The sequence below is a fragment of the Rattus norvegicus genome, chromosome 8 (genome assembly GCF_036323735.1).
Source record: "Rattus norvegicus strain BN/NHsdMcwi chromosome 8, GRCr8, whole genome shotgun sequence".
Taxonomy (NCBI): Eukaryota; Metazoa; Chordata; class Mammalia; order Rodentia; family Muridae; genus Rattus; species Rattus norvegicus.
This window is the reverse complement of record NC_086026.1, coordinates 60,103,744-60,130,469: the sequence shown is the minus strand read 5'-3', so window position 1 is coordinate 60,130,469 and position 26,726 is coordinate 60,103,744. Positions and strand designations below refer to the sequence as shown.

General features: G+C 47.5%; 2 protein-coding genes across 12 annotated transcripts in view; one reads left to right on the top strand and one right to left on the bottom strand.

The window, feature by feature from the left end:
• The window catches only part of Sik2 (salt-inducible kinase 2), a 99,795-nt gene extending 91,238 nt beyond the window's left edge, over positions 1 to 8,557 (top strand). For 6 of the 8 annotated variants that reach the window (XM_056984536.2, XM_056984535.2, NM_001427328.1 and 3 more), the window contains 5 exons: positions 59 to 222; positions 977 to 1,087; positions 1,691 to 1,782; positions 2,498 to 3,091; positions 4,949 to 8,557. In XM_056984536.2, coding sequence (XP_056840516.1) covers positions 59 to 222; positions 977 to 1,087; positions 1,691 to 1,782; positions 2,498 to 3,091; positions 4,949 to 5,009 — 1,022 coding nt within the window. In that variant the 3' untranslated portion in view covers positions 5,010 to 8,557. Of the gene's footprint in view, positions 1 to 58; positions 223 to 976; positions 1,088 to 1,690; positions 1,783 to 2,497; positions 3,092 to 4,340 lie in introns of all 8 variants that reach the window. The other 2 variants (XM_063265450.1, XM_056984534.2) reach the window with 1 other exon arrangement.
• Positions 4,958 to 26,726, bottom strand: part of Ppp2r1b (protein phosphatase 2 scaffold subunit A beta) — a 32,973-nt gene continuing 11,204 nt past the window's right edge. The window contains exons 10-17 of one of the 4 annotated variants that reach the window (XM_017595626.3): positions 26,354 to 26,527; positions 24,039 to 24,099; positions 19,856 to 20,010; positions 19,221 to 19,363; positions 18,746 to 18,837; positions 14,612 to 14,733; positions 6,750 to 6,830; positions 4,958 to 5,768 (exon numbers count right to left, since the gene is read on the bottom strand). In XM_017595626.3, the coding sequence (XP_017451115.3) occupies positions 5,676 to 5,768; positions 6,750 to 6,830; positions 14,612 to 14,733; positions 18,746 to 18,837; positions 19,221 to 19,363; positions 19,856 to 20,010; positions 24,039 to 24,099; positions 26,354 to 26,527 (921 nt within the window). In that variant the 3' untranslated portion in view covers positions 4,958 to 5,675. Of the gene's footprint in view, positions 5,769 to 6,743; positions 6,851 to 14,611; positions 14,734 to 16,881; positions 18,261 to 18,745; positions 18,838 to 19,220; positions 19,364 to 19,855; positions 20,011 to 24,038; positions 24,100 to 24,418; positions 24,532 to 26,353; positions 26,528 to 26,726 lie in introns of those variants that run through there. The other 3 variants (XM_017595627.3, NM_001025418.1, XR_005487815.2) reach the window with 3 other exon arrangements.

Below are 26,726 nucleotides of genomic sequence, written 5' to 3'. Positions count from 1 at the left end.
ACGCATGATAACTAAAAGGCCTGCTTTGCTTAAACTGTTGGATGTTTCTACTTTGCAGGAATTGTAGCATTTAGACAGCATCTTCAGAATCTTGCTAGAACCAAAGGAATTCTGGAGTTGAACAAAGTACAATTGCTGTATGAGCAAATTAGGTCAGATGCAGACCCTACCTTAACATCGACTGCTCCTCAGCTCCAAGACCTTTCGAGCAGTTGCCCTCAGGTGGGTGTACAGGCCCTTCCAAGCATGTCTCTCCCACAGATGTGTGGTTTTCAGTTAGCTTCCTCCTAGTTGTAACTAAGTGGGCTTTATGGGAAGCCCACAGTCTCAGGTTTTCTTGTTGCTGTTACTAACAGCTTAAACCCAGCCATGCTGCCCTCAGATGCTCAGCACCAGATAGAGGCCTATACAGGTTCGATCTAGTTTGGTTCACAGAGCAGACAGATTTATATGTGGTTGATTCTCAGTCTCCCTTGAGTAAACACACAAGCACCGTGATGAACTTCACCCGGCTGCGAAGCTTCTTGCCACTACTCTAGATGTGAAGTCACTGTTGAACAGGAGCGTGAGTCACATTAAAAATGTGATAAATGTTGCTGTTTCTTGAGCCAATGTTGAATGCATCCAATGTACTATAGTATTCTATACTATGTACAGTGTACTATAGTATTCTATACTACGTACAGTGTACTATAGTATTCTATACTATGTACAATGTACAGCAGTATTCTAGGCCCACATGTACGCAAGCACCTTCTAGTATCAGGCAGGAGATTCTGTTCTAATTCTAACACTGATGAGGTAATAGTTGAGTGGAGATAACACCATAGATTCTTTGAAAAAGCAACCTTCAACCTACTAGTTAGGTAACAGCTAAGTGTTAGGTCACATGGAGTCTGGGTCCCACTCAGTCATTTGCAAAGATACTAAAACTTTCTCACATAGAAATTGAGATGTCCCCTCCCTTGCTCCTTAGGAGGAGATCTCTCAGCGGCAGGAAAGTGTCTCCGCCCTCTCTGCCAGCATGCACCCTCAGCTTTCACCACAGCGAAGCTTGGAAACCCCGTACCTGCAGCACCGACTCCAGGTGGGATCCTTAGCTTCCTTAGTCTGGCTCACTTTGCCGTAGAAGCCTGCTTTGCATTATGTAAGGTAGCTGTAAATTTTATTCCTTATAGGCAGGTAAATTTAATCCTATATTAGTGGCTTCTAGAAACATCTTCAAACTAGGCCTTATTTCCTATGTGGGCAGTAGAAAAAGATAATTTTATATTTGTGAATAATAAGATGCGATCTGTAATCTACAAAATTTTAGCAAGGCTGTCTACTCTGGTATATAAAGATCTGAAAAAAATGATCTGACATAGATCCCATTCAGAATGAATCACTTAACATGCACTGGGCCTTCCTGTCAAGAACTAAGTCTGCTTTTCTCAGTGTTCTCCGTGAACATCCCAGTCCTGGAATTTTATAAGTGGAAAACAAGAAGACAAGAACTAGATGCCTAGGCCTGTGACCCAATGCTCTTCCAGGGTTCTAGTGAGCAAGTATCCCTGCTTTCACTCAGGATTCTGGAGGCCACATCTGGATACACTATCCAGACAGGCATCCAAAGGGTGATGCTGTCACCTCAGCTGCATCCTAAGTGATAGCGTGTGATTAGGCTCTTACTACTTTTCTGACCTTCCAGAAGCCCAGTCTTCTGCCAAAGGCCCAGAATGCTTGTCCGATGTATTGTAAAGAACCACCTCGAAGCCTGGAACAGCAGCTACAGGAACACAGGTAAGCAAGTCTTTGGCCTGTGGAGTCAGTTCCTTTCATGGCAGTCTGGAGAATGCTTCTGCTAGGACCGTGCACTGGTACGTGGAAACTGCCAGTGGTAATGAGGCTGTTGAGAATCCTAGGGCATAAGCCAGCCAGATGGCAGCAGCCCCTATGCACTCTGCCATTTCCTTGTATTTTTCTGGGATGCACTCAGTCCTAAGCTTTCAGAAGCAGTGCCTAAATCAGTGATGAGGCTTCCCCCTTGTTGCTGTTCATGTCCACTGCTCCCACCAGTAAAAGACGGTCACCCAACGTGAAACAGCCCTAGTCATCACCCTGCCGAGATGTTTTCTCTTTCTGAGTAGTTTTCATAGTAATTAGGAAAGAAAAAAATGTATTGGTGCTCCCTTACATCAGAGGGGTCAGTCAGATAGGCGCAAAGCCCAAACCCCACAGTGGTTAATTCTTACTCTGATTTCTTCCCCCTTATTAAAAAAGAGAGAAACAGTAGGTGGGGGTGTCAGGTGTGATGGAGGGAGCCTAGAATCCCTTAGTCTCCTGTGACTAAGGCAGGAGGAATACAAATTTAGGGCCAGCCTGGACTTTATGTAAGATTCTCAAATTTAAAAAAAAAAAAAAAAAAAGGAAAGTGGAGTTGATGCCTGGTATTGAATTTACAGCGAAATTACATTCACCTAAGATATAAAGTAATCTTTTGGTGTTGCCAATTTAGGCTCCAACAGAAGCGACTCTTCCTGCAGAAGCAGTCTCAGCTGCAAGCGTATTTTAATCAGATGCAGATAGCAGAGCGCTCCTACCCTGGACCAACTCAGCAGCTGGCTCTTCCCCACCCGGAGACTGCACCGACACCTCAGCAGCCCCCATCCTTCAGCCTGACCCAGGCCCTCAGCCCTGTCCTGGAACCCTCTTCTGAGCAGATGCGATTTAGCTCTTTCCTCAGCCAATACCCAGATATGCAGTTGCAGCCCCTGCCCTCTACGCCCAGCCCCCGGGCTCCACCTCCCTTACCCTCACAACTGCAACAGCAGCAGCAGCCACCACCCCCACCCCCACCCCCTCCACCACAGCAGCCAGGAGCTACTCCAGCCTCCTTACAGTTCTCCTATCAGACTTGTGGGCTGCCAAGCACCACTTCTTCTGCACCAAGCTATCCTGCTTCCTGTCACTATCCTGTGGACGGAGCCCAACAGAGCAACCTCACAGGGGCAGAGTGTCCCAGGAGCTCAGGACTTCAGGAGGCCCTCTCTGCGCTCCCTGGACTCTTTGACTATGAAATGGTAGAAGCCGTGGACCCACAACACAATGGGTATGTCCTGGTGAGCTAACCCCGCACAGGAAGTGAGGTGGCTCTAGTGAAGGCAGGCAGACCGGATCTCGATTTTTATTCCATCCATTTAAATTTAAAACTTATTTTTCCCCTCTTCCCTAACGGGGAAAAATCAAGTTTCCAAACTGGAATCAGGGTTTGACTAGGATAGATGTTCCTCCTGGCTCTGTCCCACCACAGAATTTTCTGTGGCAAGGGCTAGAATGTAGTTGGAGGCTGGAGTGCATGCCCTTAGGTAGAGTAGAGCAAGCTCTCAAAGGAGGAACCAACAAATGTTTGCATAAAGTGACAGCATAGACCTAGGTTTTACACCAAAGGTTCATTTGGCTTGGTAAAAGCAAGAAAAATGTGTGTTGTATATATCACATACTAGGAGGGAAAGGCAATATATTTCCCTAAAGCCAAGCCGAACAACAGCAAAGTGCTTCAAGGCATACCAAGGTATTGGTGCAGGGTGTCCTCAAGACCATCACAAAGTAGCAGCGCCTAAGCTGTGTTTCCAGGACACTGAGTAGCAGCTGGTCCTGACCCCTGAAACCCTGTCTGGGAGCACACAATAATGCCTTCTCAAAGTGCCCCATGGCCTGTGGTTAGAGTGCTCAGGGCTACAGCAGGAGGCCCATCCCAGTGGAGGCTGAAGCAGAAACCAGGGAGCAACAGGAACTCAGGCCCTGAGCTGGGAAGCCAGGCTCCTCCTGCACAGGCTCCAGGAGGACCTCCGATCTGCTCTGCTATAGTGGTTCCTTTGACTGCCACTCTGTTGTACCGAGCTTATGGAGGGTTGCACACTGGGAAATTTCATATAGGGTTTAGACCTTTTTAAAGATGCACAACAAAGGAACTGTTGTGTGCCCTGTGAGGTGGTAATGTGTGCCTTCCCCCACCTCACCACACTGTTTTTTCCATATGGACCCAGCTTTCCACTTGTGTCCTTCCTAAATCCAAAGGCTCTTCCTTCCATCTGTTCTCACTATGTGGGATCAGAATTCTTAATTTCATTAGTTTTGATTTGTACGAAATGTTCAGGTATTATAGCAATATTAAAAGAACCACAGATGTGTTAGTCATTTACGAGAAAAGCTTAACCCTTTAACTCACTCTGAAAAATAGATGCTATACCTAGTCAACCAGATATCTAGAAGTAACTAGTAATCTGTCGTTTGCACAGTGACATCCAGGTGTTACAAACTCAGTATTATTTATAAAAATTATAATTTCTATTCTTTAGAGTGGCTTGTCCAATCAGCAGATGAATGCACTAAGCACAAAGCGTCTTCCTTAAAGCACAAGAAGAGAGCTACTTCACTGATGCTGCATCTAGAAACACCTATAAGTTGCCTTTCCTCTCTGTAGTAAGTGTCCAGGCAGGCAAGGGAAGACTAGGCATGGGAAGTCTCCGGAGAGCCATCCTGGCCCACAGCCCAGCCCAGCCCCTGCCAGTGTTGGTGACTCAAGCAGTCTTGAGGCTGTCCAGAGACTGTACTTGTTGGGCGCCCCACTGGTGCCAGGCTGCTTTGGAAATGCACTCTGCTTGGAATTGGGCTGTGGGTTACAGCAGGAGTGGATAGCAGGAGGGACTGTCGTTTTTGTGATTTAGTAACTGAAAATCCAGTAAGGATAACTTGTGTTTCTTTTATTGATTCTGTTCCTCCTCGTGCTTAAGATTGATGATTTCATTGGAGAGATCATTTCATTAAGATCTCTGATATGTTTAAAGCTTTGCAAAATAAGCCAAGTTATAAAGCGGGGCTTGATTTGTTTAGACTGAAGGAGAATGTTTTCCCAAAATATACTGCAGAAGTGCTGTAATATTGACAAAATGAAAATGCCTTCCAGATTGAAAATGGGGGCCGCTCATTTCAGGACTGCAGGAACAGACCGCAACAGATTGGCATAAACCCCTGCCCCCCAACAGGCTGTGAGCTGCTTAGCCCAGGAGACCTAGCAGCTATGGCAGGACAGTTAGGCGACAGATGAGGGGCTGCGGAGAGGCTGTCAGAAGGTTAAAGGCTGCAGAGAGAAGTTGGGAACCTCATCAGCGGCCAAGCCTGTTAGGCACTGACACAGAGAGGAGGTGAGGACAGTCGCCTGGTGAAGACCAAGAATCATCCAGCTGGAACCAGTCGTAAGCTCCCATTTTCTCCTTCCTCAGTTTCAAGTAGACATCCCTAGTTCCACGGCTACCTTTATTTCATGAGATGGAGGCTGGTGAGAGTAGACGAGCTCTCTGCTCATCTGATTGTTTCTGTGTCTGCCCCTAACTAGTGACCCATGGAAGCTTGCAAGTCGTTTCTCCTCACAAGTACTAAAGTAACACTAAGGCGGCTTAGGCCCACTCTTGTGGAGAGGCAGCTTTGAAATACTGACATGTTTGCCTGTCGGTTCACATCAGCAGTGTGTACACTACTGTATAGTAACCCTTAGCTTTGTTATCTTGTAAACGAGCCTCTCCAAAGAGACTGGTGATTCAAACATGAGGTAAAATTTTCATTCAGCAAAAAGTGCAATATGTGTGGTACTCTTTTATTTTTTGCTTATGGTCTTTTGTTATCCGTAGGTATTATTACTCTGTGCTTTGGGGGAAATGCTTTAGTTTTGCAATTTCCGATTGGGCAAGTGTGTCTCTAGTATTTACATGCAACTGACATGCTGGTCCCTGTAAGGCAAAGAGAGGGTGTTAATACAACAGAAAAGCAACGGATATGGGGTCCCACTCTATTCCCAGGGAGCTGCCTGACCAGCACCAGCCCTCATCCTGCCCCTGACATGGCCTGCCTGAACTCTGCCACCTTAGGAAAAAAGATGGGGGCAGTTCTGTATGTCCATAACCCTCTAGAATCTACCCAGTGGGAGACAATGAGGGCCCAGGGAAAGCCTTTGGAAGTGATGGGAGGTATAAGAGCTGGTCTGAACAAAGCCCTTCCTCTTGCTTTGCATCCTAGGAAAAAGGAAGCCAAGGTCTCTTTATCCCAGAAATCGAGAACTCAGAAATATTTAAACTGGGTCCTGGTGTCAGGGAGGGAGGGAGGACTTCAACCTCTGCCTCTCATGCTCCCTCCTAACTTTTGTAATTGAGTTACTGCATTGTTACAGGACCCCCCATTCTGTACGCTCCCCTCCTTCCCCCTGTTGGACAATTCACCCTGTGGAGTAGCACCCTCTGCCCTGCCCCAGAGCTCTGTTAAATAGGATAGTCATCACAGACCCCTCTACCTATACCCTAGGAGCACCACACCTAAGACAGGGCTACTAGGACTGGGGAAAGGGTATGCTCTCGGCTGGAGAGAGACCATGTGGTGAACCAGAAACTGAAGGAGCTAAAAGCAGCAGCTTCTAGGCCAGCTGATCAAGGACCCCAGGTGTGCCAGCAGCTCAGGACATGGGACCCATTGGGCTCTCCTTCCTCTACAGGTTCTCCAGCCTCTAATCAAGCCTGCTTCTTAAATCTATCAGGATCAGAGTTTCTCCAGTCTGGATTACACTCATGCCAACAGTGAGTTAAGTTCCCTGTTGGTTTACAGAAAACTCATAGCCCAGGTGACTTTTTCACATTCCTCCTCCTCTAGAGACAGTGTGTAGTGTCCCTTGATGACAGTGATTGAAGTGGCAGTCGCAGAGTCCCTGTGCCAGGGCTGACCTTTGCTGTGTTTGTGCCCCTAAGCTGGGCCGCTGCTACTGCCTCCTTGGAAGCCACACAAGCCGCTCCTTCTCTCTGTGCCTAGACATCAAAGGTAGAAACTGGAGAACAGGTAGTAAGTTGGAGTCATTGTCCAGGCAGGGACTTTTGTCATTTTGTTGGTTCCCTGGCTCGGGAGCTCAGAGAAGTGAGAGATTCCATGACTTTCCCACCATTTCCCTGGCATGTGAGTGAGATACCGACCGACCCTTCAAAGGTTCTGTGGGCCCTGGAGTCTCTGGCCTCCCAACACCTTCTCGCTGATTGCTTGAGCCATTTTCACCGGTTCCAACAGCCTGGCTGATTCTGGAAGACTCCCAGCATTCCTAGTTGCACCACATCATCTGTCCACATTTTATGTGAGCAAATTGGGGCAAATGTCTGCACTGATTGACAGACAGCTTAGGCAAGTGTGGTTCTTACGAGTCCGAGTCCCGTTTACTCAGCTTGCCTGCCCATATTCACAGCAATTTACCAAGCACTTCCGAGTGCTTGCTTAGATCCCTCAACACTTCTGTAAGCTTAGCTAGAGAGAGTCTGTCCATGTTTCTGAGAAAAGCAAAGCTCTTAAGGATACATGACTTAGCTGAGGGCACAGAGCTCAGAAGTGGAGGTAGCAGGGTCAAGCTCCTTCCTTGCCTGGCTTTTGGCTTGTGTTGGAGCCCTGCCCCCACAACTGCAGCCTCCATAGATGCCTGGCTCTAAGTGCTCTTGAGTGATAACTGCAGCCATCTGGGTGACTTGCACTGCGCAGGGAGACACAGACACCTTTCTATAAGTATATATTGGAAGGACATGCCCCTCCTTTATTTCCAAAGGGCAGAAAGGGACCAACAGAGTCGACTCGAGAAGATAGACGCCCAGAGAATCATGAACTCAACCTTTATCCTAAAGGGAAGGCACTAGAACACCTTTTTCTTTTGAAACACGGTGTAGCCCAGGCTGTCCTGGCACTCACTCCGTAGAGCAGACTGGCCGCAAACTCAGAGATGCTCTTGCCTCTGCCTCCAAGTGCTGGGGTTAAAGGAATATGTCACTATGCCCATTGAATTTCTTCACAATTAAGTCCTGACAAGTAGGAAGGCTTATTCGACACTTTCAGGATTACAGAATGGTAACATGCTTGATGGTAGAATGCTAGGACTTTTCAGAACCAAAATGGGCGAGTAAGGGTAGCTTTAAAAATAGAAGTACAAACAACATCCCGTGGATGGCATAGTGTTGCATTTCCAAGTACAGATAACTGATGCCTACACTCCAGGATTTGCTCAGTCACGGAAATTCAAGTGGTGAGGCACCCTCAGTGCTACTCATGGTTTGAGAAAGAGAAAAGGAGAAAGCAGCAGGAAGGGGGCTACCTACAGGGTGGCCTCTGGGGGACTGCAGCTGTGATAGAGTGCTAGAGACTGTTTGCACTTTCTAGAAAGGCAAGGCCGTTTGCTTATTGCAGAAAGAACAGCTGGATTCACTCGCTCTGTGACTTACTTAATCTGTCTGTAGTCAGTTTTTTCTTTTGTACTTTTTAATTACTAAGAGAAATTTGGCAACTTCAACAGCTTTGGTATTTTGTGTGCAAATCATAATAGCTCCAGTGTGAAAAATCAAAGTGTCACCTGTCACTCTGTTAGGAATTGCCTAAAATGCAGTTTAATAAATGATCTTTGTACCAAATGGTTATGTAAATGGAGTAATTTTCTGCAAGGAAAATGTACTGTTTTTATGTTTCCAACCCTCCTGAATTAAAATAAAAAACACCTTGTTTTCTAAAAGCCTTGTGATATGAATATCAGACTCATATGAGTATAGGAAGGACTACCCCTCACTGAGCAGTGGGTAGAGTTTTCAAACTGTGGAAGGTGGCTGTGTTCTCTGAGCCCTGGTGCTCATTTCAAGCTACAGAAAAGACAGTGGATAATATGTTCTCATTGACGTCAGCAGGGTAAATAATACCTCGCCCTAAATTGCCTGAGTACACGTTAGCCACTACAGATGGCTGATGGAAACAGTGCTAAGCACAGCCTGCAGCGTCAGGGCCTCACTGAGCCCGGTTAATGCTCTTGGTGTAGTGTCAAGACAAAGCCATCACTGCAGTCTGCACAGGAAGAGGAACAAAGACAAGCACACTGTGCTCTAGTTCAGCTCCCCCAGAGCAAGTAATACAGGAAGGCCAGCAAAGAGCGCTGTTATTAGTCAGTGTCACTTCTGGGGTCTGTGAATGGGACATGAACGACACACACACACACACACACACACACACACACACACACACACACACAAGAACTTCTCACAAGGACAGACATCCTTAGGTAATAACCTTTTGCCCTTGGAGTTCTGGATAATCCCCTTAGCCAAGCTAGACTTGTAAGGCCTAAGTAAGTAAGAGGGCAGGATCAGATCCTGCTTTCTGGCAGTGAGTGCAGATGGGATTTGGTTTCCATTACTTGAGCCATTCCCCTGGGCCAATATTATATAGAACAGAACTGCAACAGCTCTCAAACTGAGGCAAGCCCAGTGGATGTGAGGGTGTGTATAAGACTAGAAGCCCAGAACCCTCACTGCGAGTGTGCACAGTTCTGACCTACCTTCGAGTAGCTCTTCTTCGGAAGAGAATTTAGTACAAGTTTCTTTTCTTTCCCCAATTTCAGTGCCTGCTTAGCAAACTTTACCTTTGCCCACTGATCCACTGAATGAATCCATCATTGTAATATTCTCATAGGTAATCACCCAAGCCTCCCCAAAGTCTAAGGACACCCTTCACTTCCATGCCAAGTGAAAGCCCTATGAAGAACAATAAAGAGTAGGCCGTAGAGGCCAGAGCACTACCCTGTGGCCTCTGCTTGACCAGCTCGGGAACACAGCAGGCAGCAGTAAGCACATTTCCAAAACCTCTAGCCATCCTGTGGCCAGTGCTGACAAGCTGAGGCTTCCTTCCTAGGAGCGGTCCTTTCCTCCCTTCCCCATGCCTTGAATTGTGGGATCAGAGTCCCTGGATATGCAGGGAGCTCTCTGGACTCTTCCCCAGAAACCTCACCTACAGAAAGAAGCTCAGTTTCTAGAGGAGTACATCCAGGATCTAGAGGCTCGCCCTGGGCCAATGGGAAAAGCCCTTACTCTGACAGTGACACCTGTATCTGAGGGGTGCTCATACCTGCAAGTGGGTCCAGGAAAGGAGGAACCCAAGATCAGCCTGCAGTTCCCAGGAGCAAGACTGGCTTTGACCACTCAAGTTATTTTTTTTAATCTTGGTATTGAATGTTTTTAACTTTTTTAGTGTATGGAATGATGGGTTTTACTTTGACATCTTCATACCTACCTACATGTCCAGTTCTTCCCTAATATCCACCGTATTACCCCTCTTGCCATCCCTCCCATAATGTATGGACCACGTCATGAGCTTGCATGGCATAATTATGTGGGGCCACGCTAATCTGCCTGTGTTGTTCCAGTGTTAGGAACTGTTTGCCTAAACAAGCACTATGCACTAAGTGTCCGGAGCTGTGTGGCCACACGGGAACTCTCACACAGACCTCACTTGTTCCACCTCGGGCTCGTCACAGCACAGCTCTGCCCTTCCACTGTGCCTCCAGCCAGGAGTTCCACAGGCTAAACAGCTCTTGAGCAATGAATACGATACATAGAATCCAGTGATATGGGTCTTGAGTAAACCGGATACAACTGCACCTCAAACATGGAGCTGTCATCAGTGACACACCTGCCACAATCCAGGCACAGAATGCGACCACAGATGACTGAGGCTGAGCCTGAGAGGTCAGGCGGAGTGGGGAGCTTGCCCCGGCCGGCCGAAGGAGTCTGTTTGCTGAGTTCCTCTGTATCTATGGTTACAGAGCCAGGGAGCCCTGCTCCCTCCCTTTGTATGTTTCTGACAGGATTTCCCAAGGACTGCTGGACTGACCTCAGCTGGCAATGAGGGGGTAAAACAAGCAAAGCACCTAAGTGGGTGAGTAATGACTGCAGAGGCACAGACTGCCCCGGCGCCAAGCCCCCAAAGCTGCCTGGGCAGAAAGGTCAGAAAATTCAAAGCCCAGAGAAAATGAGGCAGTTGGGTGTTGAACCTTTGGAACTGAGTCACTCCCTCCACAGATAGGCTTTGAAAGCTTCTTCCTCTCTTCCTCCTACTCATTCCCCAACGATGGAGTAACAGAGACTGAGTGCCTGAGGACTCTGACCCCCAAGATGTCCCACCAAGCTGATGGGATGGGGTACAGCAGAGGTAAGAGGAAGGCAAAGCCTCCCTACAAAGCATGCCAGGCAAGGGATCCAGTTCATTGCCTGTGTCCAGCCTGAGACCCACTGCAACTACAGGTCACCACAGAAACCCAAATTAGTCATCAAAGTGAGGGCCAAAGGGCAGGCAGGCAGTTGGAGGGGTCCCGGGAAATGAAGGGCCAGTGTAAGGTGAGACTTGGGAAAGGAGAGGCTGGCTCCCGAGTCCAACCCGGTGGGTAGACAGGCAGTGCAGGTGAGTAGTGCCACCCCTCCCTGCCAGAGACAGAGCAGGAGGCAGCAACAAATCTGGACTGAGTCCTTAGTCCCTAGGCCTGCCACCAACTTATACAGGTCACTAAGGGCTCATTGTCCCCATCCGAGATGGGAACAGCCTGAATCAGCTCCTCCCTTTAACATGGAAATGTTAAGATGCCACCAACTGCCCTTGGCTGCTTGTCACAATACTCTGTCTGACCCTAGGGTAGAAAATGGTTATGCAGTTGCCTGTGGAGTTTTGTCTCACTGGTTGAAAGATGATTACCCTCACTGGCAACTTAGCCCTGAGATCTCTGAAGCTTTGGCAGTGAGTTCTGGGCAGCACTGGTCATGAGTGCCACGATGTCAGACCGGCTCTAAGAATCTGAGGGCTCATTGAAACTGTCCCCTGGACTGGATTTGGAATCACAGAAGTACTCAGCATCTGTCTGTGAGGAAGTTTCCAAAAGTGTTTAAGTATGGAGGGAAGAGCCATCCTGAATGTGGGTGACCACACCATAGGTGGGTGCCTTGAATAAATAAAATGAGAAAAGGAAGCCAAGCAGGGAATCGGTGTTCACCGATGTGATCAGACACAATGTGACTATCCACCATGGACTGTCCCCTCAAGCTGTGAACCAGTCTAAACACTTAGGTGGCTTTAGTCAGGTTTTTTGGTCACAGTGGCACAAGCCCTGTCTAGGCAGCCTTTTCCTCTCTGTCTTTGAAGTAATTAAACTCATGCATATAGAAAGCCTGGGGGAGTCTTTCTGCACAGACAATCCTCAGTCCTCAGGGAGCCATAGGATACCAGAGCCTAGGGACCTGCTCTAGCTGGCCTGTGACCAGTCCCTTTACTTCTATGCTTACCTCTAACCTATCAGTAGCCTATGGGATCCAACTTCCTTAGCTAGGGTGCTCTGGAGATGACTGAACCTCCTTGGGCTTTCATATGCAGCCGTCCTCTGACTGTACTTGGGTGGGCCTCCTGAATTCTAGTCTTTTGGGGTTCAAGACTAATCCTCTAGCCAGGCAGTTAAACCCCTACCCTTCAAGCAGCCACAGCCAGGGCCTAAGAGTTGCCCTTCATATCCTCCGGCAGCCATGTATCTCTCAGTCTGGGGAATAAACCAACTGCCTACCAGAACTGAACTTCCTCTCAGGTCACCAAGTGCTGGCTTAGATCCTAGAAGAGGACAAATGCCAGGAGACACAGACCAAGAGACCTTAGGGGCCCAGAAACTAAGTGGAAGAAACAGGGAAAACAGCAAGCCAGCGACGGGGAAGGTGGACTCTTAGCTGAGACTCCGTGCAGGGACTGGGCCCTGCTCAGTGTCTATACAGGACAGACTGTCCAGGGAGAGAGAAAAGGAAGAGGAGTGTGGGTTTTCAACACAGTGTCTGCACCCAATTATTTCTGGATGTTTCACTGGATTTGAGTCTCCAGACCTGGGCTCAGTGAGGAGACTGAATGTCCCTCACAGCTGCTCCTTCCTCAACAACAAGACTGACATCACTGTAGTCAGGGAAATAGTGTTTTCATTAAAATCACATGACAGCTCCTTCATGAGTCAATAAACCAATCCACTGTTAACCCTCGCCTGACAGTCCTGCCAGCAGCTGTGGTCAGAGGGCAACCTCTACCCTGGAGGGAGTGGCTGGGCCAACCTGGAGGCAGCAGTGTGATCAGTGGCCCAGCCTGTTCCCTGGCAGCTCCTGCATTTGAGAATATGATTCATCAAGCACAAAGACTGTGCAGACTTCCAAGAGCCTCTCTCCATGACACTGAAGCAACATCCACCCTTCACCAGGAGGAAGCCTGGGCTGCTTGCTTGGACCAAGCAGCAGGCACAGCCTTATGACATCAGATGACTCCATTAGGGCTTTGAGGCCAGTCAAGAACTAAGTTCCCAGAGTTCTCCTTATGAGGACAGATCAGTGAACTGGCACACACCATAGAAAAGGGTTAAGAACAACTTCTGGGTTGCAACTGGATGGCTTCCTGGATCACTAACTTGGCTCTAGGTCCCTGACGTGAAACACTGCCCAGCAAAAGCAAAGTCCTTTCCATTTTGCCCCCAGAGCATTTGCTTGAAGTGAAAGAAGTGAAACAAAAGCAAGGCGGGCTCCCTGAGTCACAGAGAAGGGAATTTTGTGGATAAAATGAGCTGCAGCCTCAGAGAAACAGCACAGCTGGCTTCTGAGGAAGGTTCCCAACCACAAATGTGTCCAAGGTAAACATGTGCCGCAAAGGTATCTGGTTAAACGATTGACAAGGGGTGGCAGTAAAGGAAGCTCAGGAAATGACAGCTAACGCTGTCCTCAGCCAGAGTTCTTCAGAGCTGACTTAGTCAGCTGTGGCAGGGGGCAGATGTCTCAGTGGTAAGGGCTCTCAGCTCCTGAGTTAAGTGGTCCTGAGTATGTTGGAAAATGGAACAGCTCCTTTTAAGAAAGGTGTGGCTCGGGCCCCTAAGAATCAGTTCTACTACTCCAGCCAGGTCTTCCCTTTCAGTGAAATTCTACAGAGCTGTCAAAGGGACGTGAAGAGCTGGCGTCTCGATCATCTGCCAGGCTGAGGTTGCTGAGGCTTTGGAAGCAGCACTCGGCCAGCACTTTCTCCCACCACACAGCACCGGTGGGACTGCCGAAACCAGAGACAGCTGGCCAACTCAGGCAGGGGACAGCAGTGTGCACAGACACAGAAAGGCAAGCATTCAGAGCAGGAAACATTGCTTGGCCTCCATTTGTGTCAAGTGAAGAGCCAGGTAATTTAAAGACCCTTTTTGTCAGTGGATAATCACACAAATCCACTGGAGTGTGTGAGTGCCGACCTCTTGCAGTCACTGGATCTAACCTGGTAGCAGTACCAGGCAGCTCATACCGTCCACTCCTACATCACAGCCACCCTTCTATCATTGGCCCCGAGGACACAGCTGGGGCCCCGGTGACTGCTGAAGGAGAATTCTGCATCTTCTTCACATGGTTGTAGAAGGCAAAATGGGCTTGTAGAACATCCAGGAAAAAAAAACATCAGGCATGGACTCTTCGTCCCTAAATAGAACCATGCCGATAACTTCCCAGCCTGTGAAGAAAGTTTACCAGCTTTTCCAGTCTACCCTTTGGTTACACGGGTCTCGTCTCAGACTGTGGAAGATTCAAGACCCCAAACCACACATCTGAATGAGACCACCACGCCACAAAGTTAGTAGAACAGAGCAGGACTCTACACTCTTCTACCCTTGAGCCAGGGCAGGTGTGGGAACTGCTGCTCTGCCCACCTTGCTGTGACTCCCTATAGCAGCGGCAACAGGGCTCTGGCCCCAAGTTTCAGGGGCACTTACCTTCCCAGTGTCCTCTCCAGGCACTCGGGGTCTCAGGAAGAAATTCTTGTCAACCCCAGGGGTGCTGGGCTCTTCACTGTCCTTCACAGGAAAATCTAGCTTCCTCAGCCTTTGTGCCACCACTGGAGATATAGACAGCAATGCTGTGACCGTCCCTGACCAGGGCACATCCCTCCCAAGCCACCTGTGCCTCCCAGCTATGATGCCCTCAGCTGCCCTAGCACCATGGTGGGCCACAACACAAGCTTCTGCACAAGTGTGCAGAGAAAGCCAGCCTTCGCCAGTACCTTTCTTGCTCCAGTCACACCCTGGGATCTAACTGGGGGTTCCCCCACACCTTGGTCATAGGTAGCCTGCAGGGAGGGCCCTGAGCCAACAGAAGACCTAGCTCCTTTCAGACTTGATCACAGCAGTTAAGGACAACTCCCAACAAAGAAATGGCTTGGCTTTTCTTCCCAGTGAGTGCTTCATCCCCAGATTTCCATGTCAACTGAACATGACGTTATTTCCTGGAAACAGCAGGCCCACAGAGGCAGATGAGGAACAGTAAAGGCTATTCTAGGTACAGAAGAAGACTGAAGGTTTGTGAGGGAAGAGAAAGACAAGCCAGGAAATGGGCAGAAAGGAGGAGGAGAGCAGTGAGAACATGGGCTGGGGACCGTCTTTGCAGCTGACATTCCAGAGAAAGGACAGCCAGGACTCAAGGATTCTGTGAGGAACACAGGGGCACGGAGGCTCTGCCCACCGTCCCCAGTGTGATGGACTCAAGGATTCTGTGAGGAACACAGGGGGCACGGAGGTTAATAAAACAACTCTGGTCAGCTCAGCGGTGTTAGGAAGACACCCTGCTTTTTCTGGGTGTTATACGTAGATGAGACCTGTCATGCTGTCTCTTGAATAAAAAGTCCTCCAGCAAACATACTCCTACTTTGAGGCCCATATCACTATAGTCAAGCTTGGTATTTCCGTGAACTGAAGGTTGCCCTTTATTTTTACAAGGCCTCATTCAAAAAAAAAAAATAGCACATTAATCTGTTTATCCTTATGAAACAAAAATCCATCTTCAGGCTCCTATTCATTGGCAGCACATTAGACGCACAAGTCTAATATTTTGCTCATGATGGAGAAGAGAATCACTAAAGTGAACTCCACTATTAATGGGTCACTTTTAATTGACACAGGATGTGTGTGTTTGTCTTGGCTTTTCCCTTTCCTAACAAGTTGAACAATGGTATAAACTACTTAGATGTAAAACAGTAGCAATGTTCAAGACAACCAGACAATTCCAAAAGAATAATCCCTCAAGCCAGGGGTAGCGGCATGCCTTTCAGCCCAGTACTTGGGAGACAGAGGCAGAGCTAGCCTAGTCTATGTAGAGTTCCACGATAGCCAGGGCTACATAGAGAACCTTGTCAAAAAGGAAAAATAATTCCTGGAGCTGGGTACTGGTCTGGACCAGAAGTTCTTGCTTCCTGGGAGCAAAGAAGTCACTAATTGTACTAATGAGAGAGTGAGACAGTCTGGTGACTTTGTTCCCATCAGAGGACACCCTTTAGAAACCACTCAGTGAACTCAGTTTTATGAAGCACCAACAATATATCCCAGACACTGGCCCAGGCAGAGGTACAACACAGGACTGAACAGACCAAGCCTGCACCACAGAGCTCCTGGAGAAATCAGGTATAAAAGCTATTATATAGAGAAAATGGCCAGATTTAAGCTGAAGAGCGATTGCTATGCAGGGTAACTCGAGGGAGTTCACTGCCTACACCAGGAAGAACAGTGAAGCCTCAAATGGCGGCCAGAACAGATTCTGCATGATGTGTGACCTTATCTAAGAATCAAGGGTCCACTGTCTCTCCCTTCAGTAGTTGTTGGCAGAAAGCTCAATGCACAAGGCTGGGGGAGAGGGACAGGGACACTTGAGTGGCTTATTCCCGAGCGTACCATGTGGCATTTCCAAGCAAAGGTGAGGCAGCTGCCCCAATGCCTGTTCCCACAGTCAAGACAATCATCTCTCAAATATAAAACTCATTTAAGAGGAGCACGTCTGCAGGTGATGAAAAGAGCAACTGTGAAATTAGATGTTTACAGCAGAGTGATGTGAGGCACCAAATGCTTAGGAAAATATTCAAACCTTGGTCCTAGAAAACATAAAAATGGAAACTAAGTAGCCGGCACTTTACAATGAAGGCACAAGGCCTCTGATGGGAACCGTCTGCCCTGCTTCTCTAAATAGAGAAACTTGAAAACATTTACACAAACTTGGCTTCAGGTAACTTCTGTTTAATGTACAAAGTTTTGTAGGTATCTTTGGGCCTTCACAAAACAGAACAGGGCTTGTTATATCTAAAAGGATTTGTAAGTAAAATCAACAATTCGGAAACCCAAATGCAAACACCAAACTACGTGGTACGAGTAGAGTACTGAGTAAAACTGGCTGCAGTAAAACCCCATTAACTAGGTCCACTCAAGACAGGGAGTCAGATGGAAACATTTAAACTATCCAGAAAAATATTCAGAAAAGGTGTGATGTGTCAGAGCTGCTCCTGGAAGGCCCAGAGCAGGGGGACTGGTCACAGGCATCCCACTGATAAGGAGATACGCCCTAAAATTAGTGTCCGGCAGCCTTCCATAAGCACAATTTGCTCTGGAAAACCCTTCAGCTTGACCTGCCACCTTAAATTTCTGGACAAGTTAATGAAATTTTACTGTAAAAGCAGAAGAATGTTCTAGCGTCACCCACACCACAGGGAAACACTGAGCAACCAAACTTCAGTGCACAGTGCAGTGTCGCGTCAGCACGATGCCCACTAACCCTGCTGGAGGCAAAACCCGGACCAGTGCACCCTGCACTTCCCTGAGACAACGCTTCACGATGAAACAGTAGAACCACGACTCGGTGGGAGGCACTAAAGTTTCTTACGAGCTTTTGAAGGCAGTCGCAGTGCTGAGCCGTTGACATTGTTTCAACATCACACATTAGCAGCAAGACACTTCCGGCTTCTGCATGACATGATTACAGTCCAACTGAGCAAATGGAGACCAGAGCAGCCGTTCGTTAGCCTTCCCATCTCCTTCCAAGTGAGATGCTGATGCGGACCATCGTAACCAGGAGGACGTGGCTTTCACTACAGTCAAACCTCAATATTCTCTCCAAGGAGATAGTTAAAGTAAGTTACTCTAAGCCATTTACTCTTAACATTGGGAAGATGGAGAGCCACACAGATACGTGTAAACAGTAAGAGATTCACTGCACTCCGTGTCGGGGTCCAAATCCATCCAGGCTCTGTCTGGAATCGTAAGTGGCTGGGGCCTGATTCAAAAGGGAGGAGGCAGGAGCCTCAATGGTGCTGGAGAGAAACCCTGGGAGAAGCCCAAGGGATGACTGCACGAGGGAGTGTCAGCAACTGGTCAGCAGAGAGCGTTACAGCTTCCCACCAGAGAGGTAAAACCAGTCTGAGTTCATGTTTAGAAAGAGTCAAGTCACTGAAATCTCATTTCTTCTATGTTGTTGCCATCTGCTTGGATGAGATCTTGAAGGTTTCCATTTTTCTCCACCCAGGGTAAGAACACATTGACTAGAGATCTGTGATAAGAATTTAGTAAAGGCTTTTCCCTCCTGTTCCTCTTTATGCCAAGGCAAGAACTGGAAAATTCCAAACAAAATCATGTTAGTGGTACAGAAAGTTCATGAGGGATCACTTGAACATTTAGCATGCAACGGTGGCAGGCCTGAGTCTGAGCTGCTGCTGCGGCCCTGCACTCTGCTGCGGTAGTCAGTCAGGCCTCAAGTCCAAACTACACTGCTCTTGCCAGAAACACTCAACACCCTACACATGGAACGGAGATGGCCTGCTCGTTCAGCAGAGCTCAGTGGGCCAAGAATTCCCTTTATTTAGATAGGGTCACAGGTAGCCCAGGCTCCTCTACTCCGGGATCCTCCTGCCTCCGCCTCCCAAGTGCTGGGATTACAAGGGTGTGCTACCAAGCCCAGCAGGGGCCAAGAAATTCCTAAGCTAACCAAATGGGCCAGCACAGCAGGCACTGCCCCCCCACCCCACCCCACCCCCGCTCACACTATGGAGGGAAGCACCCCAGCAACCAGAGCCTAGCACAAAACACAATGCATACCACTTATAGCTTCCTGTGCAAAATATTTGACATCCATGTCTTCATCCTGACCTAATTTCTGCAGCACCGGCTTCACTTCCCCCTGCAAGGCGCTGAAAGTCAAAAGTCACAGTGAAAAGGATGGCTGAGGGCAGAGTTCAATACAATACAGTCTGAATCAAACTTGGGGCTTGCGCTATTGCAATTTTTAAATTTAAAATGAAAATACTTTTAAACACTGACAAACATGACAAGCACATCACATAATTTCTAAAGAAGTTCTTGGAGGAATGTGCTCGCTTTTGGGCAGTGATCTAGACACACCCAGAACGTAGGTGCAAAAGTCAAACCGTGCAGTCTTAAGACTGAGGGCTAAATTCTATTCTCTGAATAAGCCCGCATCCTAGGCAAAGAAGAACCGCTGGACTTATTTGAGGTTACGCCCCACCAGGAGGTTACTCTTCCAAACCAACAGCTGGCGACACTGAAGCCTTACTTGGTGTCTAGAATGGGTCCAATCTTCTGCAGTGACTTAGCCACATTGAAGCGGACATTTGCCACCTGGTCTCCAGCCATTTTCAACACGATAGGCAACATTTGCTTAGTGGTTATTTCCTTACCACAGGCTTCAGAGAGGGCCTAGAAAAATAAATAAGATGGCACATTTAAAATTTGCTTAATGTGCCCCAAGTCTAGAGAAATAAACTCATATTTAAAGGGAAGGTAGCTGACCAACAGAAAAGTGTTTCCTACTTGAGCATCTGAGGAACATGAAGTGGCTCAGAAGGAAGAGCTCTGCATACGGCGAACTGTAACTTCTAACAAACTGGAACTTGAAATACTTAGTGTCACCTCGCTATAGATGTGTGGCTCTGGGAGGGTGATGTTTGCTGACAGACAGTCTAGTCCTCAGCACCAGCTGAGCTCCGGACAGTGGTGAATCACCTGGCACAGTCCAGAGCCATCGCTCCAGATCCAAAATTTTAAATCAACATTTTCTCTAATTATTCAAATTGATCAGAATAAGAAATGCACTCTAACATACCACAGCTCACTCGGACACTTAGAACATGAATAACCAAAGACATGTTTTTAAAGCCCGAGCTTAGCAGTAACCCAGGGAATACTCACATTAATGCAGAATAAGGTGGTCATCCTGTGCAAGTAGTTCGGATCATTTGCCATTACCAACACTTTGGGGACGATGGTGTTCTGGGCCCACTCGGTACCAAACTTCTGGACTAACTTCATGAGGTTGTTGGTTGCTGCTTCCCGAATGGCATAGACTGCAGGAGAGCACAAGAGAACATCTTCAGGCTGCTTGTTCTACACATTACCTACTTCATCCAGAGCACACAGACCCAAATAAACTGTGCAAGCCTAACTTACGCATACTTAGGTGACAGCCTTGCTGACGCCAGCTATTACAGTCTGTCATAAGTGTCTGTGTCCACCGAGGAAACGGACGGAGGGTTGGGTCCCTGCATCATCCATTAACAAACCCAGCTGCCCACTAGGTATTTATTATGTGCTACACAAAGACGACAGCAGATAGATGCCTTCCCTCAAAGACCAAGTATTCCATCAGAGAATGAATACGAGGCTTTCAGACAGTCACATGACAGAGGACAGTCGTCACACACAGTCATCACTGGACAGAGAAGGCTGAGCGGAAAGAAGGGACTCTGGGAAGAGAGGAGTGCACTGCCCTCCATGACTGGAGGATGTGTGGGACCTCGGAGTGCAGCGAAGAGAGCGAGGACACAAGGGAAAGAGCCAAACCCTTGAGACTTCAGGGACAGCCCTGACCACAGAGCATTTCTAACACAACAGACTTCAAAAGCATCGAAAGAGGATTTTAGCAAGATTATTCAAGTGGCATCAGAGAGTAGCTGAGAGGGATATTGAGGAAATCCTACACAGGTCCCCATTGTCACCTCCACAGCTGCAAATCAAAGTTGTTCCCCACTGGAAATGCTTGTGTTAATTAAGAAAAGTGTGGGGGCTGGGGATTTAGCTCAGTGGTAGAGTGCTTACCTAGGAAGCGCAAGGCCCTGGGTTCGGTCCCCAGCTCCGAAAAAAAGAACCAAAAAAAAAAAAAAAAAAAAAAAAAAAGAAAAGTGTGCCTGCGTCAGCACATAATAATCCCGTTCATAGTAATTTATCAAAGACCTCAGAAAACTAAACCATGAAGTCTGAGTTGTTATACCCTCAAAATGAGTTGTTCTGGGCAGCCCTGAACACAGAAAGGCCTGGCTCCCCTTCACTTTGGACTTGGTAAGACTCAAAACTTGCACTTAGATAACAATCAAAGGGAACAGGTTACTGGTTCCTTCTCTCACCTGGCAAGCACAAAAACTCCAAACGCCAAGGCCCCAATCCTTGACAATCCATGCAAGCTTCCAGAAAGATAAGAGATAGTCAACTTTTCCCAACTCAAATCCTGCTATAAAGACTAAGAACAGGAAAACACAGAGACAGGAGACAAGGAGCTGTACTCGAACAGCCAATGCTCAGACTTCAGTCTGCAGAGAAACACACACCAGGATGCCCAGAAGTATCCTCAGGGCAAGCTCAAGTCAAGTGCCTTACCCTACACACACATGGGCTCTTTCTTGTCACACACATAATCTTTGCTCCAGACCTCTCCTCCATTCTTCCTTTAAAGGGCAGCTAATGGAGCTGGAGAGATGGCTCACTGACTGCTCTTCCAGAGGTCCTGGGTTCAATTCCCAGCAACCACATGGTGGCTCACAACCATCTGTAATGAGATCTGATGCCCTCTTCTGTCCTGTAGACATATAGGAAGACAGACCACTCACATGCATGTATGCATACACACACACACACACACACACACACACACACACACACACACACACACACACACACACACAGAGTAAAGGGGAACTAATGGGCAGCACCTGTGTTTTGCTCCAAGCTACCGGTTTTAATGATTATTCTTTCTACAATGCCATGTGGCAGGGTTCCACTGCCAAAGTAACCACAGACTGAGCCTTGACCAAGACCTCAACTGCACTGAACTCTACTTGGCCAGATGCCTACTGTGTTCCTGGCACCTCTCCCTTCTGTTTTCAGAGGAATGCAAGCCTTTCCCAAGTTTTTACTCCTTGTTTTGTCTGTGTGTCTGTCTTTCCCTTTAAGGTTAGGCTGATCTGAAAGGTTTCTTTACGTATCTATCAATTCTCACTAACGTTGACTGAATACTTATCTTTGTCCTATAAAAGATAAATTAATAAGTGAGATACCCACCACTTAGAAAACAAATCTGGAACTTCAAATTTCCCTCACTGAGCCCTGCCTCCTTCTCACTCTGCCCAATGATAGAAACACAGCCTTCATGCCCACCCCCTCAGCCTCTCCAGACTGTTCACACTGATCTTACAGCAGTTTCATGCCAGGGAGGGGTGAGGGGGATGTGTCCCAAAAAACCTGCTCACTGCTCACTGTGCACCACTTACATGAAAAACAGCATTCTTCTTCCAATTACAGAAATCTAACCTAAATCGCAAAAGCTTCAGGAAGCCCAGGTGAAGGGGATGTTCCCAGCTGCCACCCACCCACTGCATCAGGGAACCCTGCAGTCCCCAGTTTGTGTGTTGCTGCTGTATTACATAAACTCCACCCTACTAACTCCCAAGTTGGAAGGAACGAAGGAGGCAGGACACTTGGGTCCCCTATAGCCATCACCTACACAGAACAGGTGCCATTTCTCAACTTGTGAAATACTGGAACCTAAAGGTCCTTCAAAATGTGAGGGACAAAAAGGCCCGTCTATTCCTTAACTGCATTCAAAGGAAGTAATAATAATAGAAAGGTCTCTGGGAATGCCACTGACAAGAACACGTACCCAAAGAAAACTTTCTTAAATAAAAACAAAATTCCTTGGACTGGAAGATGCCTCCGTGGTAAAGAATATATACTGTTCTCATAGAAAACTGGATTCCAGTTCCCAGTACCTAAGCCAGAGGGCTCACAACAATTTCAGCTCCTGACCAGGATCCGATGCCCTCTTCAGCCTCCGAGAGGCCCCTCAAGCACAAGTGCAAGCCCATATACAGACACACATTCTTACACATGATTTAAAATAGAAAAATTAAAGATGCTTTCCTATTTGTTACCACGTTTCTTTTGTTTGTTTTTTTTCTTTTTTTTTAATAAATGATCACTAAAGATGTAACTTTTGAGAAAACAAGGAATAAAGAGGTCTTTACACTGTCATTTAAAAGCACAGATGTATCCATACATGCGCCCTAACACATTGTCATACATGGCTTCACAACCTTCCTTTTACACTCGTACACATGATGCAAATGTGCTTTTAACAAAGTCACCTGCAAGTGTAAGCAGAAGGATATTCTTATTCTTTCCCAACTACCCAGTCACAAGTACCCAACTATAAGCAAGCAGTACATAAAGCATACGCAGCACACTGAGACCACAACAGGATGCTTATGACACACACCAAACACGGACCCAAAGCTCATGGGACGTATCACATGGGAACTGAAGGCACTCCCTGGGACTGAAGCGGTTAAGGCTAGGACCCGGTGCAGAGGGCCCCACCTGCCTTCAGCCACCAGGGAGACAGAGATCTATGCACACACTGCCCTGAGGCATCACCAGCATTCTTGACCAATTGGAACTGTCCTGAGCTCACACTCTCCGCACAGCAGCAGCTGGCAAAGAAGAGACAATAAGCTTTCCTTTCACAACACCGAAACCCTGGCTCTGCCTCAGGGTACGCACATGTCCCCAACTCCTACTGCACATGAGTACTTCATCTGAGAAAGCTGGAGTAGCCAACCCTTTCCACCCAGGCCTTTCCAATCTGTCAGCCTGGTCTCCAGTTACCCAGGACGCCGACAGCAACAGGTCAGCTGCAAGCCCTGGCTCTGGAGGAAATGTCCGTCTCAAGAGGTAGAGAGGGCAGGGCTACTCAGCCCAGAAAACACATTGAAAACAGAAAATAACAGAAGTACAAATGTCAGATCTGTAGCCAGGTTGAACCTGTCTTTACTCCCAACACTCAGGAGACAGGCAGAAGACCAGCCAGAGCTGCACAGTGAGACCCTGTCCCAGATTAAGTAAATGTTTATGGAGTCGGGGAAAGCCAGTGGAACTTCACCAACCTTTCTTCAGCATTACATTGTCAAGGCAAAGTGTGTGTCCCACAGGATTCCTCTGCAAACAGCCATGTGTGCACATCACAAACATGCAGAAGCCTGGACTTCCCATAATATCTGTTTGTTTGTTTTTTTTCATAATATCTGTTTTTAACTTGTCTACTCACCATGATCCACAAGCCAGGCCATACACAAAGAATTCAGCTTTTCATCAAAAAACTCCACACCCTATGGATATAGAAGATTCCATTAGTAAACATTTCCAGAGTTAGGACAAGATGTTCTATTTACACTGTACAATATTGACCTAAAAGCTAAGGGCACACTTGCACATAAGCTGAACCACAAAAGAGCCATAAAAACAGTAGCATAGAATTACAAACTATGATACTATCAGAGAAGGCAAAACCAGGCGAGAGTGATGCCAGCCAAGCTTATGGAAGGCAGAACTGAACTACACATGCACACGCACAGGGCTGAGCAGAACAGGCACAGCACAGGAAGAAGTCTGCAGAGCAAATCTAGACACCATGGGAAAGTGAATTACCCAGAAAAATAGCTGCTGAGGGGCTTGGTAATTCTCATCTCTCCTTTTTAGTTAGCAAGTCCTTGAGCACGCAGCAAGTGACACCAAGAGATCACCAACAGAAGACAGTGTTTCTAGAGCATGAGAGAAGGCAGTAGAGAGAAAAAACAGGCACCAGTGTGCAGGACAAAGGTAGAAGTGATAGCTGGCGCCTGACTCTCAGCCTGTGGTCCCCACACAGGCTGGGAACAAACGAAGACCTCTTGCCATAGGACATACACACCACACAGGTAAGCCCAGGATGCACACTTAACTGGTGCCTTCCTTTCTGGTTCACGTCTGAGACATTCCTGACCAGTGACGATGTATGTAAAGAAAGACCAACAACAAGGGTTCTGTGTTTACACAGGACGGCTTCACCAGGCCATGACCAAATCTGGCAGGCACTTCGCCCACAGCATCAGCTCTCAGACTCCTACTTTTATTCCAGATTGAGGATTTCCCTGTGATCTCCTTTAGACAGTCTGTGGTTTAACTCTGTATTTACTCATCAGGCCTATGAGCTGGGCTGGAGAGTCATGAGAAAATGTTATTGACTAAAAGTTTACACAAAAAGAAAAATTAAGAATACTAATATGGAGGCAAGAGATGGCCCAGCCATTAAGAACATTTGAGCTCTTACAAAAAGCCTGGTTTTGGTTCCAAGCACCTACATGGCAGTTCACAACTGTAACTCCAGTTCTAGAGAGAAAGACACAGTGACCATGACTGACAGATGCCACCCCAGCCAGTGTCCATGACTGAGGGATGTTGCCCCGGCCAGAAGGTGTTAACCAGCCAAGACGACATCTGTCTTCTTTCCACACTCTTCTGCATACTGCTGGCAGCCCTGGAGACTTTCCAGGTCTGGTGGGGTAAGGTTCAAAGAAATGGTAAACACAATCCACCTCCTCCACCTCCTTCCACACAGGGGCTTCGTTCCACCTAGCAAGCCCATCATTAGCCACTGCTGCTTTCCACTCTAGACAGTGACACAGAAGATGACAGAGGAACAGAAAATGACCCCCATTTGGAATGGATGGTGAAGAAACATGATAAGATGACATCACTTGACACATGGATAAGTTAGGATCTTTGCCCTTCATTTTGAGGAACAGAGAATTTCAGATTTGATAAAACATGGCTATCTACAAGACGCATGCTCATAAACCACCCAAATCAGTAATGGTGCAGTGGTCAAGAAAATACGAGCCCGCCCATGTGCTGTGATCCGAAAGGAGTGGAAATGAACCTTTGGGCAGGGCAGGGCACTGGGGTTGGGGGGCAAAGTACAGAAATGTCAGCAGTAAACTGATCCATGAGCATTCTGAAACTACTCAGGTCTCCCTTCATCCAACTCGTAGGAAATGCCAAGTGTCTAATTAATAACTAGCACCATGAAGCCACAGAAACCACCCCACAGTTAACTGTCTAAGAGCTACCATGGGTAGGGGTGAGGCTAACAAGCTTGCCCTCGTCTTCCCCTACTGAGAAAAAAGGGAAAGGTGTGCAGTAGAGTCAGCTTTGAAATGTTAACTACTCACATCTATTAGAATAAAACTAATAAAGAAATTACATATTCTACACCTTTATCATGAGGAGGCAGTAAGGTGAATGTGTTTCTGGACCACCCTCCTGTTAGGCCATAATGCACCACTGAAAATAAAAACCATCCTCTGAGATGGTGGCACACACCTCTAATCCCAGCAGGCAGAGTAGGCAGACCTGGTCTACAGGGAGAGCCAGGATGACCAAGCCACACAGAGAAACCTTGTCTTGAAAAAGCAAGCAAACACAAAAGCATCCTGCAGGCCACAAGAATTTACTCCAGTGCATCTGATGGAGACACAGCAGCCTGACTACCTGAGCCCCCACTCGCCGTAAGTCCACAATTGGACTCCCCGGCACGGTACTCACCAGCTGGCCAGCCAGCAGCGGCATGTACTCAATGATCGCCAAGCGGACCCTCCACTTGGCGTCCTCAGCCAGTTCCACAATGGCAGGGAGGAGAGACTGAGAGAGCTGACGGATTCCAATCACTTCATTCACACAATCCAAATTGGAGATGATATTTAAACGAACTTCTGGACACTACAATAAACACACAAGCCCCAGAGACTCCATGTGAAAATTAGCTGCTTTGCCCAGTACTCTCCTAGCATGAGAAAATAAAAAGTGCTAAACAGAACTTCAAATGAAAAGTACTAAGCTGGGGGGTGGCCCACATCTTGTACCCCAGCACTTGGGAGGCACAGGAGGGCAGATCTCTTAAGGTGGGGGTCACCCTGGT